The following is a 19829-nucleotide window of genomic DNA, read 5'->3' on the forward strand; positions in this document are numbered from 1 at the left end:
TTTCATAAATTACTTGATTTTAATCAGAAACTACAAAAAAGCCCAACTTCACAAAGACATGACATAATTAAAAAGAGTGTAGCATAATCTAATGTGCAGGTGTGAACTACCCTAAGTTAGCAGTTTAAGTGGTATGTGACAGATGTCACGATGCTTCCCTTGAAAATTTAAATTATACTATACTATAGTGCCCCTGTCAACTTGCTGCAGCTCCTTGCGGATGCCTTAACACAGTCGGTGAATCACAGTAATAGACTGTTTCTATTACCCCCTCCCCAAGGATGCCTGTCCAGATCCTTCTGTTTGTTTTCTTTTTCTTTTCTTTTCTTTTTTTTACTACCAGTATTCTGATTTTCCTTCATGGGACCATGGCCCCTCCACTCTCTCTTTTTTTTTTGCAGCACCTGCAGGATATGGAAATTCCCAGGCTAGGAGTCAAATGAGAGCTATAACTGCCAGCCTAAGCAACATCCACAGCAACTCAGGATCCAAGCCACGTCTTCAACCTACACCATAGCTCACTGCAATTCCAGATCCTTAACTCATTGAGTGAGGCTAGGGATTGAGCCCACGTCCTCATGGATACTAGTCAGGTTCGTTACTGCTGAGCCATGGCAGGAACTCTTCCCTCCACTCTTACTTCATGTGGTTAGAGAAGCACTGATCCCAGTCCTGGGCTCCAGGGCAGACATGTTAACCAAGATACAGTGCCACAGGGTCTGGTTAAGTAAGGAATAATCACATGACCCAAGTTGGGCCAATGAGAGTCAGCCTTGGGGCTCCTGCCAGAATTACAGGGGAAAAGATGCTCTGTTTCTGAAATATGCTAAGCTGGTAGATGTCAGCCTGGGGCTACCGGTGCTCATCTTTGCTGCAACATGGGAGAGATTGTTGAGAATGAAGCTGACATAGAAGAGACAGACACATACACACATATATACAGACATCATTGGAGTACCTGGATCCAGCCTTGCCTGAAGCCATTTGCCACTGGACTTCCCAATGCATGAGCCAATAAACTGTTTCAGTTTTTTTGGGTTTTTTGGCATAAAGCTAGTTGGACTGGGTTTCTACCACTTGCAACTAAAAATCCTTACTAATGCATGTTAACGCACTGTACAAATGAAATGAGATGCCACAAATCCAAAAGTTTCCTTCTAGGGCCAAAGGTCTTAGGATACTTTTGGAGCCCACTGTGTTAGGAACCCAAAAAGTATGTGATGGATACAGTGGGGCTGTGTTCAAATTCTAGCTCCATGACTTTCAAGTTACTTAACATCTCTTAGCTCCAGTCTCCTCATTTATAAAGCTGGGTTGTCATTTAGATTAAATGGAATAATCCATGAATCATACAGTTAGCTCTTATTGTTGCTATTATTCTCAGCCTTTGTTTTGTAGATAAACTCAAGCTCAGAGAGGTGGCACAATGCACTAAGGAAAGAGACCCAGAAGGCAATGAAAGATGGAAAAAAAAATAAAAGAGTAGCCAGGGCACAGACCTGCCTTGGGTAGCAGTTAAGAGTATAGACTGATGTTCAATACCCTGGGTTTGAAACCTGACTCCAGTATTTATAAGCCATGTGATTTCGGGAATATTTTTCACTCTGTAAGATGAATATAACAGGATCTATTTCATAGGGTTTTAATAAAATAATACTGATCTTCCCGCTTCCACTCTGCCCCCTTCAAATCTATTCTATACACAGCAGCCAGAGGTATGCTCGTTTCATCAGTAATAAAAGCCAAAAATCTTTTACAATGGCCTACCGGGTCCCTACATTTCTGTGAGGTCAGGGTTAGGGAAAGGCCTCTTTGGGCCACCTCCTTCCTGGGTACAGAGGGCTGGGGTCAGGTTTTCAGAGATGCAAGGCAGGAAAGGCTCATTAAATCACCTGCCACCAAGTCTCTAAGTGACCTTCTGTGGTCACACCACAGGCCACAGGGCCAAACACACGCTGTTCCCAGATGGATGCTCAATTCGCCAGCATGGTCACAACCCCAACCAGCCAAAATGAAAGTCCTCACAGCAACTCGACCTTGCCCCTGAGTCCACTGAGGCCCTGACAGATACAAATCACAGGCAAAAGAAAACAGATCCTTTCCTCTAGAAAGTCCCAGAGATTATGGCTTTTTAGGAGGCAGAGACGAATTCTAAAGACCTTTCAAATCTTCTAGGATCTGAAGTTAAATTTCCTGTTTCTGGAGTTCCTGTCCTGGCACAGTGGTTAATGAATCCGACCAGGAACCATGAGGTTTCAGGTTCAATCCCTGGCCTTGCTCAATGGGTTAAGGATCCCACGTTGCCGTGAGCTGTGGTGTAGGTCACAGACGCGGCTCGGATCCCATGTTGCTGTGGCTCTGGCATAGGCCAGTGGCTACAGCTCCGATTAGACCCCTAGCCTGGGAACCTCCATATGCCATGGGAGCGGCCCTAGAAAAGGCAAAAAAAGACCAATAAATAAATAAATAAATAAATTTCCTCTTTCCTCCCTTTCCTGCAAAAAGGGAAGGAGAGGTAAACACACAGAGACATTACCAAGAATGACAGAATCAGAGAAAGATGAACATGAAATCCACAAATCCCAGATTCTGAAGCAGATACAGGAAAATTAAGATAGACTGGGATTTTCTGGTGGGAAAAAAGACCCTTCCTATTACTAATCTTTCCAGTTTTCAATCTTCCCACCTGCCCACCTGTTGCGACCTCCCTGTTTCTCAGCAAATAGTTCCCATCTCAAAGTCTGCCCCACACAAACATAGTGGCAACGAACACCCTATTTATTATATGCATATTTCCAGAGACTTTTATCTCAGGATTTCAGAGCTCTCACATTTACCATCAACATTGGGGGCGGTGAGAAAACAGAGAGGAGCCTCCTGACACAATGACAGACATCTGACCTAAACATTTAAAGAACTAAGTTCTAGTCTGAACCTTACCTCCTCAAAGCTGAGTGACCCCAGGTCAGTCTACCAGCATTCCCAAGCTTCTGTATCCTCATCTATGAATTGAAGATGTAGAGAGTAATTTTGCTCCAGTCTATGACCTTGACCCCCAGGAGATTCTGTGGCCTTCTGTCTGTCACTGGCCTCTGACCCAGCAGGATCCCTCTTGCCCAAGTTGGACCCAATCCACTCCAGTTCCCCCACTGCTGAAGAACTGAGCAGGGAACATCATGGTTTTTCACCCGGTCAGCCCTTCTACAACTCTCGCTGTGCACCAGGGGACAAAATCCAGAGTTTATTCCCAATTCTTCTCTGTCCCTCATACACCTGAGCCCGAGAGACACCAAGAAAGAAGAAAACAACAAATCAAACATCTCTGCCTGCCAAGACTAGCTATCTAATTGCTGTTAATCACATAGCTCTGAAGTGTTGAATCCTCCTCCTCCTCCTCCTCATTCAAGGCAGAGCCAAGGAAAGGATTTAGGAACAACAAAAGCTCCACACAGCAAAACTCTTCACTCACTCCAGATCCTAATAACCTCCACGGCTGCACAGCTGGACATAACTTGAGAACCCAGCAAGACAAAGCACTGACTTCCCTGGTGGCTCAGGTGGTTAGGGATTCAGCACTGTCACTGCTGTGGCTTGGGTCACTGCTGTGGTGAAGGTTTGATACCTGGCGTGGGAACTTCCACATGCTGTGGCTGAGTCTTTCTTGATGGGAATAAAGCCAGAAGGGTCCCTTGGGAACTGGGTGGGAACTAAGCCCTGGACCTGAAGGAAAGGACACAAATCCACACATGCTGGACAGGATAAGAAAGGTCATGGCTCAGCGGAAATGAATTTGACTAGCAACCATGAGGATTCAGGTTTGATCCTCAGCCTCGCTCAGTAGGTTAAGAATCTGGCATTGCTGTGAGCTGTGGTGTAGGTCACAGACCCGGCTCAGATTCCAAGTTGCTGTGGCTGTGGTGTAGGCCAGCAGCTGTAGCTCCGATTCAACTCCTAGCCTGGGAACCTTCATATGCTGTGGGTGTGGCCCTAAAAAGACAAAAAAAAAAAAATGCGTACCTTTCTGGATCTGGTCCCTTACTCTCTGAGCATGCCTCAAACAGTACCCTTCCTTCTCAATCTCTTCAGCAACCCTCTCTCTATTCATCAGGACCTAGAAAGACTCATCACAGACACCCTTGCCAATCTCCCTGCTCCCTCCTCTGGACACAGTAAGAGGCCAACCAACTGCAGGTAAGAGCTACATGGACAGGAAATGTCACTGCTCCAGCTGAGGCTAGGAAGGAGTGGGCTGCTGGTGCTCCACATGATTTCAGGCAAACAGAGCCCAATTCTGGAGAAAACAAACACAATCCAGTAGCTCCGGAGGGAACAGCCCCATCTCCAAAAACTGCCCAGACATCCCTCTTGGCCAACCCCAAGGTTTCTTAAGGTGTCTCTGGTTAGCAGAAAAGGTGGCTGAGGCCTCTGTGAACCTCCTATCAGGCCATACTCTCAAGGGGCCTCTCTTACACCCACCCTCACCCCACCCAGTATAAGACCCTGGGCCAAAGGGGTGAGAGCTGAGCCCTCTATCACTTAGGGAAGCAACCTAGGTCAGAACTGACAGATGTCATCCACAACGCCAAACTCGGCCTGTAGCAGCGTCAGAGAGACAGACACAGACACAGGAGCCCCAAAGACTGAGAACAGGGTCTCTCACCCTTACGCAAAGCTTGTGGGTTCAAGGTGAATGGCTCCCAAGCACATCTACCAAAATAGAGTTGCAGAGGACCGGGCTGCCCCGCCAGAGTAAAGGGGGACCTCAGCTGCCAAAACAGCTGGTGGGCGGCAGTGAGGTTTGGGGAGACCCTGGGGGAGATGGGGGCTGGGCTTGCACTTTGAGTCCCGGCACATACCTGTCCCCTCAGGCCTCCCCAACATGGACACGCCTGGAACTTCCCCTCAGAGGCCACCGACCAACTTTCTACAGCGAAGGAGGTGTACGGAGCAAAGAGCCGGTGCGAGGGCGGGGGAATCCAGGGCTTCGACCCGGCGCCCCAGGTGGATGAAGAAATGAAGTCCAGGGAGACGAGAGGGAGCTGGCCCACGAGGACCACCAGCCCCCAGGGCCTAGCCGGGGAAACCCTCTGGGCCCTGCTGGTTCCCCCTGTCCTGGCTGGCGAAGCAGGAAGGGGAATACACTACACGTCAGGTAGCAGTTTCGGGACCAGGTGGCCCGGTCCTACCTGCAGTTCCTGAAATTCTCCCTCCAGCTCATGCCACTCGCGCTCGCAACGCTCCAGCTGGCCGGACATGGTGCAGCGGTGCGAGGCGGCGGCGGTGGCTCCCGCAGCGTGGCGCGGCGGGCCACCAGCACCTCACGCCAGTCCGCTCGCCGGCCGCCTTCAGAGGCACCAGCTGTTCCTGCGCAGCCGGAGCCACGCGCGCACCTGACGTCACAGCCCCCGCCCCGGCTCCCGCCCCACCCCCTCTCCGGGAGGCAAGCCCCGGGCATGCGCACGCACCTCCTCCGGCTCCGCCCCCGCACGCCGCGCGCCTGCCGGGCGATTGCTGTAGCTTTGCAGGATTTGGCACACTCTGCAGCTACCCCCTTGGGAATGCTTCTCCGCCTCCAGAATCTCTCTGGCCTGGTTCTGGGCCGGGTGTGTGTGTCTTGTCCGCAAGCCGCATTCATAGAGCTTATTTTACTTAGATCGCGTGTATTTGAAGGGCTAGGGTCGAAAGGGAAAAAGGAAACGGGAGAAGTGAAAGGTCACCACCCCTTGGCATTGCCTTCACTGAGCCAAAGCCAACGACAGCCTATAATTCTAGAACTGATATTGACCGTCCAGCAAGGTCGCCAGGCAGCGCAGGGCAGCGCCCTGTCATCTCGTATTGTCATTATTTACTGCAACTAATACATCCTAGATCCTGCCCTCTAAGACTCTGGGTCACTCTCTTGACAGCTGTTTCTGTCAATCAAACAACACAACCATCTCAATGCTAACTGAATCCAAATTCCGTCCTCAGCACGATCCTGCAAGATTTATCCCTGCCTAGCTTTCCAGTGACATTTCCTTTCTCACCCACCCTAGATCAATACTCTCCAGCCACATTTTTTTCTTCCTGCCCTTGCCTGGAACAGTTTTCCCTCTAAATGTTCATATGGTTGCCTTTTTCTCATCATTCTAGCCTTAGGTCAAATAATACCTGTATTAGTTTCCTAGGGCTGCCCTAACCACAAACTGGATGATGTCCCACAAACTGAGTGGCTTAAACAGAAATGTATTCTCTCACAGTTCTGGAGGCTAGAAGTGAGAAATCAAATCGGCAAGGTCATGCTCCCTCTGAGACTCTGGGTAGAATCTTTCCTTGGTTCTTCATAGCTTAAGGTGGTGGCCATCAATTCTTAGCATTCCCTGGCTCTCACTTCACCTCTCCAATCTCTGTCTCTCTTTACATGGCCTCCTTCCCTGTGTGTCTGTCTCTGTGAGTCCTTTCCTCTTATAAGGACACAAATCTCCTTGGATTAAGAGTTCACCCGACTCCAGCATGAACTCATCTCAGTTTAACTAATTATATTTGCAAAGACTGTAGTTCCAAACAAGGTCACTTCTGGTATCCTCTTGTGGTGCAGCAGGTTAAGGATCAGGTGTTGCAGCAGCTCAGGTCATTTCTGTGGCTTGGGTTCAAGTCCCTGGCCCCAGGAACTTCCACATGCTGCAGGCATTGGCAAACAAAACAAAACAAAAACAAATAAGGTCACTCCTGATGTAGTGGGTATTACGATTTCGACATATCTTTCTGAGGGACACAGTCAACCTGTAACAACCTCTGGAAAAACAAACAAACAAACAAAAAAAAAACCTTTTCCTGAACACCCAGAGGTTCAAGTCTCCTCTCAGTCACTTATATATTATCTGTTTCATTTCCTTCTTCTTCTTCTTCCTTTTTTTTTTTTTTTTTTTTTTTTTTTTTGTCTTTTTGCCTTTTCTAGGGCCGCTCCCACAGCATATGGAGGTTCCCAGGCTAGGGATCTCATTGGAGCTGTAGCCACCGGCCTACACCAGAGCCACAGCAATGCAGAATCTGAGCCACATCTTCAACCTACACCACAGCTCACAGCAACACCGGATCCTTAACCCACTGAGTGAGGCCAGGGACCGAACCCACAACTTCATGACTCCTAGTCGGATTCCTTAACCACTGCACCACGACGGAAACGCCCTCATTTCCTTCTTAAAAGTTACCACTATATGAAGGTGTTTGTCTCCGTGCTGTATGTTTCCCTCCATGATTGTGTAATCTTCATGAGACCTTAGGGATCTCATTTCTGTCTTGGTTGTCACTGGATCCCCAGGGCAAATACTTGGTGATGGAATAAAAATTAAAGATCATATACTACAGAGGTCCTCAATTTTGGGGGGTTCACAGATGCCTCTAAGAACTCTAAATGGAGAGTATGCACATAAGCACACAGAAAAATACTGGCAATTCCCCCCCCCCTTTTTTTTTTTTTTTTGGTCTGGCCATGCCTATGGCATGTGGAAGGTCTTGGGGCCAGGGATCAAACCTTTGCCAAAGCAGCAACCTGAGGCACTGCAGTGACAATGCTGGATCCTTAACCTGCTGAGCCAGAGAGGAACTCCGGCAATCCTTAACAGAGGCAAGAAAAAGAACATGGCTTACTCAAGATTCCCAGCTAATTTTTTTTTTAATTTCTTCTAGCCATGCCCAAGGCATATGGAAGTTCCCAGGCCAGGGATCAAATCTGAGCAGGAGCTTCGACCTACATCACAGCTGTGGCAACTCCAGGTCCTTGAACCACTGTGCCACAGTGAGAACTCCAAGACTCCCAGCTAATTAATGACTGACTTTGAATTACAATTCTCATCTCTGGGGGTTGGGACTTCAATATATCTTTTAAGGAGACAATTTAACCCACAACAATACCTCTCAAAAAAGATGAAATAGGAGTTCCCATCGTGGCGCAGTGGTTAACAAATCTGACTAGGAACCATGAGGTTGCAGGTTCAATCCCTGGCCTTGCTCAGTGGGTCGGGGATCCGGCATTGCTGTGAGCTGTGGTGTAGGTTGCAGATGTGGCTGGGATCCAGCATTGCTGTGGCTGTGGCATAGGCCAGTGGCTACAGCTGCAATTTTACTCCTGGCCTGGGAGCCTCCATATGCTGTGTGATCCACCCAGGAAATGGCAAAAAGACAAAAAAAAAAAAAAAAAAAAAAAAGATGAAATAGGGGACTTCCCATTGTGGCTCAGTGGAAAAGAATCTGCCTAGCATCCATAAGATGCAAGTTTGATCCCTGACCTTGTTCAGTGGGTTAAGGATCCAGCATTGCTGTGAGCTGTGGTGTAGGTCGAAGCTGCAGCTCAAATCTGGCATTGCTGTGGCTGTGGTGTAGGCCAGCAGCTACAGCTCTGATTCAACCCCTGGCCTGGGAACCTCCATATGCTGTGGGTGCAGCCCTAAAAAGACCAAAAAAAAAAAAAAAAAAAAAAAAAAAAGATGAAATAGGGCTTGTTTGCAAGCCTGGTTATTGTTTATTAGATGTGCATTTTACCTTCTTGGATCCCTTTTTTCTCCTTCTCTTCCTCATCCTCCCCCTCCTTTTTCTTCTTTTCTATTTTAGCATTCCTAAAAAATATTCTTGAGTAGTTCCTGCTGTGGTGCAGTGGGTTAAGAATCCAACTGCAGGGAGTTCCCGTCGTGGCGCAGTGGTTAACAAATCTGACTAGGAACCAAGGGGTTTCAGGTTTGATCCCTGGCCTTGCTCAGTGGGTTAAGGATCTGGCATTGTTGTGGCTGTGGCGTAGGCCAGTGGCTACAGCTCCAATTAGACCCCTAGCCTGAGAACCTCCATATGCCGTGGGAGCGGCTCCAGAAAAGGCAAAAAGACCAAAAAAAAATAACAATAATCCAACTGCAGTGGTTTGGGTCACTGCGGCAGCACAGTTTCGATCCCCACCCAGCCTGGTACAGTGGGTTAAAGGATGCCATGTTGCTGCAGCTGCGGCTTGGATTCAGTCCCTGGCCGGGGAACTTCAATGTGCCACAGGTTCAGCCATAAAAAAAATAAATAAAAAATAAAAAAACTTCTTGCACTTTATATTGGATGCACTTATTTGGAAACCATTTGATCCTTTTGAATTATGCTTTTACATTTACCTGAGACCAAAACAGTGCTCAGTCTGGAGCTAATTTTTCCCCAGGAAAAATTACTGAGGCAAGACCAACACCCAGGAATCATGAAGTTTTCCAGTCTGGCTGGCGGGAACAGGTACTATTCCCAGGCCTGTGTGGGTGCCATATAATCTTACCTCTACTCACTTCAGGTGGTTCCGTGGCCCCAGGCAGATGTCCTTATGTGCTCAGCTGACCACTGGAGGGAACTCTGCAGACCCCTAGATTTCTCCTTGAGCAGCTGTCTCCCTAGAATTTAAACCTCCTGGGTCCCCTGGCTTCTCACCCTGTCTTCCTAACTCAGGGGGTCGGCCAGGCTCCACCTGGAGTCCCCCTCTGCACAATGGCCTGCGAACACTCTCAGGGCAACATGCTGGGCAGTTACAGGGGTAAGTGACCTGTTTCCTGTCTTTCAGGGATCAATGTCCTCTGTTGACTGATGTCCAACGTCTTAATGAAAAACATCTTTTTTGTGTGTGTCTTTTTAGGACTGCACCCACAGCATATGGAGGTTCCCAGGCTAGAAGTCGAATCAGAGCTACAGTTGCCAGCCTATGCCACAGCCACAGCATCACCAGATCCAAGTCGCATCTGAGACCTACACCATGACTCACGGCAACGCTGTAACCTTAACCCACTGAACCAGGGATTGAACCCACATCCTCATGGATACTAGTCAGGTTTGTTACCACTGAGCCACAGTGGGAACTCCTGAAAAAACATCTTATTATGTTTATTTTCTCTGTTCGTTTTTGGTTTTAGGTGAGAAAGTAAATCTGGTCCATGTTCCTGCATCTTGGCCAGCAGAAGTCAGCCTGAGGCAGCTGAGTCAGATGATCATTATATGTATCAGTAATTCATTCTTTTTTCCTTTGCTGAGTATATTTCATTGTATGGATAGATCCACATGTTTATCCATTCACTGGGTAAGGGACCTTTCTGGTTTGGGTGGGTTATGCATAAAGCCACTATAAACATCTGTGTAAAAGTTTTTCAATTAAGAAAAAAAATTTCCCAGAGTTCCCGTCGTGTTGCATCATAAACAAGTCTGACTAGCATCCATGAGGACACAGATTCAATCCCTGGCCTCGCTCAGTGGGTTAAGGATCCAGCATTGCCATGAGCTGTAGTGTAGTTCACAGACTCAAGCTGGACTGGCATCATTGTGGCTCTGGTGCAGACTGGCAGCTACAGCTCCTATTCAACCCCTAGCCTGAGAACCTCCACATGCTGGGGATGTGGCCCTAAAAAGACAAAAAAAGAAAAAAAGAAAAAGAAGATCCTGCTGTGACACAATGGGATCAGCAGTGTCTTGGGAGTGCTCAGTCACAGGTTTGATCCCTGGCCTAGCACAGTGGGTTAAGGATCTGGTGTTGCTGCAGTTGTGGCTTAGGTCAAAATTGCAGCTCAGATCTGATCCCTGGTCCAAGAACTCCATATGCTTTGGGGCAGCCAAAATTTATAAAATAATAAATAAATAAGACTGTTACACATAAAAATCCAGACTTTTACCTACTCTCGAAAAATGGAAGGATCTGGCCACATTGAGTTCATGTTCCTGCTTGGCAATGGGCTGAAACAGAGGAACAGATGTCATGTCCCCTTCACATGAGGCTTGCTTGTCAGTTGCCCCAGTCCCCTCCATCCTCACGAAGGCACCAGCCTACTTCAGTTAGGCTAGAGACAGCTAAGTTTGGGATTTCTTATATCATGTGTCATGAAGCTTGCAAAACGGATAAATTACTCAAATGGTGGAAAAACAGAAGATGGTTTATTTAATTGGGGTTAGTAGAATCAAAAAGGAAATCCCGGGGAATTCCCTGGTGGGTCAGTGAGTTAAAGATCTGGCACTGTCACTTCTATGATACGATTTGATCCCTGGCCCAAGCACAGCCAAAAAATAAAATAAAATAAAAAGAAATCCAGACCCTTGACGGATGAATAAAGTGTCACCAAGCAGAGGATTTGGGAAGCTTTGTCTTCACCTGTGCTTGCAGCTGCTCAGTCTCGGGCAGGAGAAGCTCCCTGCCCCCAGGGAGATCCGAGCAGATGCCCCTTATCTGCTGGCTGGCCAGCACTCAAGTTGCAAATCTTATGGACTGTTCTCTGTGGGGTCAGGACTCCACATGCATTATTCACAAGCCCTTTGGTAGATGGCACGGGCTGGCCACCTGCATCGGTGTAGCTGCTTAGGTACCAGCAGTATCAGATCTTATTTGGCCACTACCCTGTCCCACTTTATGCCCAAAAAGCTTTCAGACTCACTCATCAGCTTCCCAGGGCTAGATGTGTCTCTTCTTAGGGACTTTGACCATGATAGGTGAAGATATGAGTTGCAAGATTATCTTCCCCCACCCCTGTCCACATCACCAAGGGGGAAGTCTCTCCTATTTTTTCACTTTAAGGCACTCTAGGAGTTCCCAATGTGGCACAACAGGATTTACAGGGTCTCTGCAACACCAGAACATAGGTTTAATCTTGGCACATTTGGTTAAAGGATCTGGCACTGCCACAGCTGCAGCGTAGGTCACAACTGCAGCTCAGATCTGATCCTTGGCCCAGGAATTCCATATGAGGCGGGGCAGCCAAAAAAAAAAAAGTAGTTCTCATTGTGGCTTAGTGAGTTAAGAACCCAACATACGCTCTGGGAGGATGTGGGATGGATCCCTGGGTTCTCTCAGTGGGTTAAGGATCCGGTGTGGCTGTAGCTGTGGCATAGGCCTATGGCTGCAGCTCAGATTTGATCCCTAGCCTGGGAACTTCCATATGATGCAGGTGTGGCTGTAAAAAAAATAACAATAATAATGCACTCTACTAGGGACCTACCAGCCAGAGAATTTGCTCAGTCAGCTGGGGATTCATAAAAGTAGCAAAGACAGAGTTCTAGTAGTGACTCAGCGGAAATGAATGAGACCAGTATCCATGAGGATGCAGGTTCGATTCCTGGCCTTGCTCAGTGGGTTAAGGATCCGGCGTTGCTGTGAGCTGTGGTGTAGGTCACAAATGCAGCTTGGTCTGGCATTGCTGTGACTGTGAGTGCAGGCCAGCAGCTACAGCTCCAATTCAACCCCTAGCCTGAGAACCTCCATATGCTGTGGATGTGGCCCTAAAAAGACAAAACAAACAAACAAACAAACAAAGTAGGGAGTTCCCGTCGTGGCACAGTGGTTAACGAATCCAACTGGGAACCATGAGGTTGCGGGTTCGATCCCTGGCCTCTGCTCAGTGGGTTAAGGATCCGGCGTTGCCCTGAGCTGTGGTGTAGGTTGCAGACACGGCTCGGATCCCACGTTGCTGTGACTATGGCTGTGGCTGTGGTGTAGGCTGGTGGCTACAGCTCCGATTGGACCCCTAGCCTGGAAAACTCCATATGCCGCAGGAGCGGCCCAAGAAACAGCAAAAAAGACAAAAAAAAAAAAAAGGAAATGCATAGCACTTCCCAGGCTAGGTGTCAAACCCAAGCTACAGCTGCCAGCCTACACCACAGCCACAGCAACATCAGAACAGAGCAACATCAGATCAGAGCCGCATCTGTGACCTACACCATAGCTCATGGCAACGCCAGATCCTTAACCCACTGAGCAAGGCCAGGGATCCAACCCGCAACCTCATGGTTCCTAGTCAGATTAACATTTACACTGTGCCTCGAGGGGAACTTCGTGCCTGGCATTCATCAACGCACTTCACGTATATGTATTAATGCATTGGGTCCTCGTGACAACATTATGAGGGACCTTTATTACTGCTATTAGACAGGCAAGTACCCTAAGGCAAGGTTTCTCCAACTTTCAATGTGCTTATGAATCACCTCCTGGAAATCTTGTTAAAATACAGATTCTGATTCAGTAGGTTCTAGGAAGGGACTGAGATTCTAAAATTCTACCAGCTCCAGCCAACACTACCAGTCCAAAGACCACACTTGAAATAGCAAGAATCCAAGGTGTAGAGAAGAGAAAAAACATCCTGCAGCTGTGTTACTTACGAATTGCAAGATGCAAAGAGCCAACTCTAAAAAAAGAGCAGCTGCCCAAACAGAAGCGAAAATTCTAGGGACTTTTCCTTCATCTGCTTCCCACAAACGCCCTTGCTCAGCACAGCCCCAAAGATTGTAACAGGCAATTCAAGCAAAGAAGGTTATAGCAGTACTTTTCAGATCAGCCACACACTAGAAGCATCCCAAGTGCCCCACAATACAGAAATGGTTAAGTAAATGACAGTCAATCTACTTCATATAATATTACACAGCTGTTAAAATGATTACTAGGGAGTTCCTGTTGTGGTGCAGCGAAAACAGATTCAACTAGTATCCATGAGGACTCATGCTCGATCTCTGGCCTTGCTCAGTGGGTTAAGGATCTGACATTGCTGTGAGCTGTGGTGTATAGGTCACAGATGCGGTTCAGATCCCTCCTTGCTATGTCTGTGGTGTAGGCCAGCAACTGCAGCTCCATCTGGACCCCTAGCCTGGGAACTTCCACATGCCATGAGTGTGGCCCTAAAAGAAAAAAATAAAATAAAAATACTCATAAATGGATAATTGTAAAGTGGTATATTAAATTATGCTAAGTAAAAAAGCAGAGCCCAGAGAGTTCCTTTGTGGCACAGTGGGTTATAGATCCAGCATTATCATCGCTATGGCTCTGGTTACAACTGTGGCGAGGGTTCGATCCCTGGCCCAGGAACTGCCACATGCCATAGGCACCACCAAAAAAAAAAAAAAAAAAAAGTAGAGCCCAAAATAATGTGTATATACTGATGAAAGTTATATGCCATGCCACAGGTATGACCCTAACAAAATAAAATTTAAAAAAATAAAAAAATAAAGTTATATGCTCATGTGTGTATCTTGAAAAAGATTGGCTGAATTTAGTATAACAGAAATAATCCATCATATAAATTGATGGAATCTTTTTTTTACTGAGATGTTGTCTAGGTGTTTGAGAGAAATTTTAAACCCCTTTCTGTTCTCGGGTTTATACTGTAGACAGTGAGTATTATTTAGTAAGACTCATTTGTTTAATGTACTGTTCAGGTATCAACATGTTCTTTATGTTCTTACTCAGTTATCTGCATTACTGGACCTACCTGGGACTGTAAGTCCTGGCTGGCTGGGGCTGTGTGTTTTTGTTTGTTTGTTTTGTCTTTTTAGGACTGCACCGCAGCATATGGAAGTTCACAGGCTAGGGGTCGAATCAGAGCTGTGGCTGCCAGCCTACACTACAGGCACAGTAATGCAAGATCCCAGCTGCATCTGTGACCGACACCACAGCTCAAGGCAACACCAGATTCTTGATCCACTGAGCGAGGCTGGGGATCAAAGCCCCATCCTCATAGATACTAGTTGGGTTCATTATCACTGAGCCACACTGGGAGCTCCTGATTTATTTTTTTCAATTTATTTTTTCTTTGGCCTCGCCCATGGCACACAGAAGTTCCACTGATGTCCTTTTTCTGTTCCAAGACTCAAAATGACACTGCATGTAAGTATCACGTCACCACATGCTCTTGGTCTGTAATAGTATCTCAGTCTTTTCCTTGTTGGGTTTTTTTTTTTTTTTTTTTTTTTTTGGCTGTGCCTGTGGCATGTGGAAATTCCCAGGCCAGTGCCGCACCACAGGAGTGGAGTGAGCTGAGGCACAGCAGTGACAACACTGAATCCTTAACCCACTGAGCCACCAAGGAACTTCTAAAATGTCAGGGTTTTTTAAATATGAAAACTTCCTGAACCTCCAATGGCTGTTATCAGTGAGATGTAAGAAGGAAGTGCTTGATAAAGATTTAGAAACCAGGAGTTCCTGTCATGGTGCAGTGGAAAGGAATCTGGCTAGGAACCATTAGGTTGCAGGTTCGATCCCTGGCCTCGCTCAGTGGGTTAAGGATCCGGCATTGCCATGAGCTGTGGTGTAGGTCAAAGACGTGGCTCAGATCCTGCGTTGCTATGGCTGTGGTGTAGGCCGGCAGTTGTAGCTCCAATTTGACCCCTAGCCTGGGAACCTCCATATACTGCAAGTGAGGCCCTAAAAAGAAAAAAAAGAAAGAAAAAAAGATTCAGAAACCAAATACTTCCTAACTCGTCTCAAAAGCTATCTAATATTTGAGGAATGTATTTATTATTAGATATCTTTGCTGTCCTCATTTGTTGCAGACACAAAAAGCCCTATATCCTGGGTCCCAGCCAACCCTGTTATTTTGAAGGCCCTCTGTCAAGCAACAGGGAGAAAACATCCAGTCTTTCTGTTTTTCTCTTTGTTCAATGCATTTGAAGAACTGCATTTGCAATTCCCCAATGAAGCCATGTTTACAAGGTTCTTTTGTATGATGGCAGATATTGGAGGAAGACTTAGGTAGTGGGAAATTCACCAAAATGTTTTCCAATGACCAAGGGAACTGTTGGCTGCTTTTTGCTTTTGGTTTGGTTTGCTTTGGGCCTTCAAGATTAAATCTTGTTTCATTGTGCCACCTGCTGGCAATGTCTCAGAATTTTTGTTTCTTCCAACAAAAGGCCAAAAAAACAAACAAAAAAAAAACTTGTTCAACAAAGATCCACTAACAAATTGTCCTTTTTCTTCCACCCGAAAAACTACTACTCACAGAGCTCAGGTGGGGTGGTAGAAATACTTCATCTTTAATAAAGCTAAGATTTTCTTTCCAAATGAGAGTTTATTCCCTTTTTATTGTGATGTATGACATACAGAAAAGTGAATAAAATGTACATGGATAGTTTAGGAGTTCCCTAATGGCTCAACGGGTTAAGGATACAGCATTGTCACTGCTATGCCTCTGGTCAATGCTGTTTGATCCCTGGCCCGGGAACTTCCACATGCCACAGGTGCAGCCAAAAAATATGTATATAAACAGCTTAAATAATAGAGAGGAGCTCCCACTGTGTTAGAACCCAACACAGTCTCTGTGAGGATGCGGGTTTGATCCCTGGCTTCATTCAGTGGGTTAAGGAATTGCCGGTATTGCCATAACCTGCAGTATAGGTAGCAGATGCAACTCAGATCTGGCAATGCTGTGCCTGTGATGTAGCTCTAACTTAACCCTTAGCCTGAGAACTTCCATGTGCTGTGGGTATGGCCCTAAAAAGCAAAAAAAAAAAAAAAAAAAAAGAAGAAGATGATGAAGACATTGCTAACAACAACATAAAAAGAATAACACTGTCATTGCCCTAGATTAACCCCCAAGCCCCTCTTTCCTGGTAATAACTTTCTCCTTCCCTTTCCCCTAAGGTAACCACTATCCTGATGATGAAGATAATCATTTGAGCATGAACTACTTTTAAAATCAGAAACCAACTAAAGTATTAATTTTTTAAAATAATGTAAAAAATTTGGTGTAGCTATTTAATCTGGAAAGTTACATGATCATTCCTGCACTTAACAAACATGTATTGGGGAGTTCCTGTCGTGGCTCAGTGGTTAACGAATCCGACTAGGAACCATGAGGTTTTGGGTTCAATCCCTGGCCTCGCTCAGTGGGTTAAGGATCCCGCATTGCTGTGAGCTGTGGTGTAGGTCACAGACGAGGCTCAGATCTGGCGTTGCTGTGGCTCTGGCGTAGGCCAGTGGCTGCAGCTCTGATTAGACCCCTAGCCTGGGAACATCCATATGCTGCTGGTGGAGCCCTAGAAAAGACAAACAAACAAACAAAAACAAATATATACTGGGTTCCCATTGTGGCACAGCAGAAACAAATCCCACTAGTATCTAGGAGGATGCGGGTTTGATCCCTGGCCTTACTCAGTGGGTCAGGGATCTGGCATTGCGATGAGCTGTGGTGTAGGTTGCAGATGTGGCTTGGATCCCATGGATCCCACGTTGCTATGGCTGTGGCATAGGCCGGCAGCTGCAGCACCAATTCCACAGCTAGCCTGGGAACTTCCATATGCCACAGGTGCGGCCCTAATAAGCAATCTATTTCTACACACACACACAGAGAGAGAGAGAGGGAGAGGGGGAGGGAGAGGCAGAGGGGGAGGGGGGGGAGAGGGAGAGAGAGGGAGAGAGAGGGAGAGAGCACTTGTGAGAGAGCTCAACATCATTAGTCATCTGGGAAATACAAAGCAAAGGATAATGATACCACTTCACACCCACTAGGATGACTAAAGTTTAAAAGAGAAACAGGAGTTCCCTTGGCTCAGTGGTTAATGAATCCGATTAGGAATGAGGTTGTGGGTTCGATCCCTGGCCTCCCTCAGTGGGTTAAGGATCCGGGGCTGCCTCTGCCATGAGCTGTGGTTAAAGCCGCAGCTCAGATCCTGTGTTGTTGTGGCTGTGGTGTAGGCCTGAGGCTACAGCTCCGATTAGACCCCTAGCCTGGGAACCTCCACATGCCGTAGGTGTGGCCCTAGAAATAACAACAACAACAAAAAAGACAAAAACAAATAAATAAATAAAATAAAAGAGAAACAATAATAAATTGTGGCCAAAAATGTGGAGATATTAAAACCCTTGTACATTACTGATGGAAGTTTAAAATGGTGCAGCCAATTTGGAAAAGAGTTTGGCAGTTCTTCAAAAAGTTAAACACAGTTACCATGTGACCTTGCAATTACCAAGAGAAAAGAAAACATCCATCTACCCAAAAACTTGTACAAGAATATTCAGAGCAGCACTATTCGAAATAGCCAAAAAGTGAAAACAAAATTCATTTCCATTGACTGAGGAATGGATAAATAAAATGTGATCTGCCATATGATGGAATATTATTCAGCCATAAAGTGGGATGATGTACATACTATTACATGTAGGAACCTTGAAAACATTATGCTAAGTGAAAGAAGTCAGCACAAAAGACCACACACTATATGATTCCATTTATACGAAATGTCCAAAACAGGCAAATCCACAGCAACAGAAAGTAGATTAGTGGCTGCCAGGGAATGGGGATGAGGGAAAGGAAGATTAACTGCTTGTAGGTTCAAGGTTTTTTGGGGGGTGATGAAAATGTTCTGGAATTAGATAATGGTAATAATGGCTGTACAACTCTGAATATACTAAAATCCACTTGGAGTTCCCTGGTAGCTCAGTGAGTTAAGGATCTAGCACTGTCATTATAGTGGCTTGGGTCACCGCTGTGACTTGGGTTTGATCCCTGGCCTAGGAACTTCTGCATTCCATGGGCAAGCCAAAAAAGAAAATAATGATAATATGTATTTTTGAATGCCTACTACAGATCAAGCCCTGTGCAAGGCACTGGGGTTACAATAATGAACTGAGAGAAAAAGCTCCTGTCCATATGCGGTATACATAGTGTTAAATATTACATCACACAAAAGATATTCAGAGATCTTCAAAGGGAAGGCAATACCCAATTAATAACACAAGACTTCCCAATTATTTCTGCTTAGTAGAACTTTGTTATGATTAAGTAAAGCTCTAAATCTCACGTCTGTGTTGAAGGAATCAGAGGCTGATGCCGGCCCTCTCTACACCCACCATGAGTGTGACTAACAAATGAGTGAAAAGAGGCCTGGATATAAAATGGAGAAGATAAAGCCATCATATTACATATATGCTTAACTTTTTTCTGCCTTTTGTTTTGGGAAAATTTCAAAAAAAAGGAAGTGGGGGAAGAAAGGAGTAAAGGAAGGAAGGAAAGAAGGAAGGAAAATTTTTATTTGTGAAATATGCATACAGAAAAGAGCAAAAGAGGAGTTCCCACTGTGACTCAGCAGAAACAAAATCCAACTAGTATCCACGAGGATACTCACCTCTTCAGCTTTATCAGATCACACTTAACTGTCTTCCAAAGCTTTTCACACTCCCCAAAGAGTGTGACCCTTCTGTGTTTCAGAAATACCTTGGAAAAGTGTATTTCTGGTGTTTTGTTTTGTTTTGTTTAAGGGCCACACCTGCAGCATATGGAAGTTCCCAGCTAGGGGTCAAATCCAAGCTTCAGCTAGCGGCCTACGCCATAGCTACAGCCACACCAGATCTGAGCCTCATCTGCAATCTACACCACAGCTCAAGGCACTGCCGGATCCTTAACCCACTGAGTGAGGCCAGGGACCAAATCCACATCCTCATGGATGCTAGTTGGGTTCTAACACACTTAGCCACAACAGAAACTCCTGAAAAGTTATTTCATGTGATTGGTCGCTCAAAAAAAAATCGAAGTGGGTTTGCCGGAAAGCTGCTACTGAGCTGTTTAAAATGGGGAGACAAGTGCCACTTGCCAGAAAAAGCACTTTAAAGAACTTAACAACTGCTCAGCGCCTCTCAGCTCTGGGCTCTGTTTGACAACAGTGCAAACAGCACCATTTCTACATCTTGTACACACCTTCCACGGCAACAGTCGTTAACTGTTTACAGTAGGCTTTCATATACAGTGCTTCACTTAATCCTCATAAGAATCCTGAGCGATAAGTGCTCTTACTGGGTATTTTATTTTTTATTTTTATTTTTTTGGCTATGCCTGAGGCATGTGGAAGTTCCCAGGCCAGAGATCAAACCCACACCACAGCAGACCTGAGATGCTGCAGTGACAATGCTAGATCCTTAACCCAATGCATCATATAAAAACTCCAGATTGCTGTTTCTTTTCCTGCAAAAGCTAACTGACACAATCCGAGATACAGGATTGGATTTAGCATACAGAACCCTTCTTTGGAATGGTACCTAGGATTGTGAGATTTTCTTATTCTTTTTTTTTTTTTTTTTTTTTAGGGTCACACCCAAGGCACAC

General features: G+C 46.0%; 1 protein-coding gene across 21 annotated transcripts in view; it reads right to left on the reverse strand.

Annotated features, from left to right (window-relative positions):
• TMEM120B (transmembrane protein 120B) overlaps positions 1 to 5392 on the reverse strand; it is a 58799-nt gene extending 53407 nt beyond the window's left edge. For all 21 annotated transcript variants that reach the window (XR_014827313.1, XR_014827315.1, XR_014827306.1 and 18 more), the window contains exon 1: positions 5187 to 5392. Coding sequence is in view for 6 of the 21 variants with exons in the window: in XM_084996273.1 (XP_084852399.1) it covers positions 5187 to 5255 (69 nt within the window). In the remaining 15 variants the exon portion in view is untranslated. The remainder of the gene's footprint in view (positions 1 to 5186) is intronic.
• Between the last annotated feature and the right edge of the window lie 14437 nt (positions 5393 to 19829).

The sequence above is a fragment of the Sus scrofa genome, chromosome 14, assembly GCF_054392235.1.
Source record: "Sus scrofa isolate SSC_HxYL_T2T_F1_AM1 chromosome 14, Sscrofa_HxYL_maternal_Yorkshire_Landrace_v2.0, whole genome shotgun sequence".
NCBI lineage: Eukaryota > Metazoa > Chordata > Mammalia > Artiodactyla > Suidae > Sus > Sus scrofa.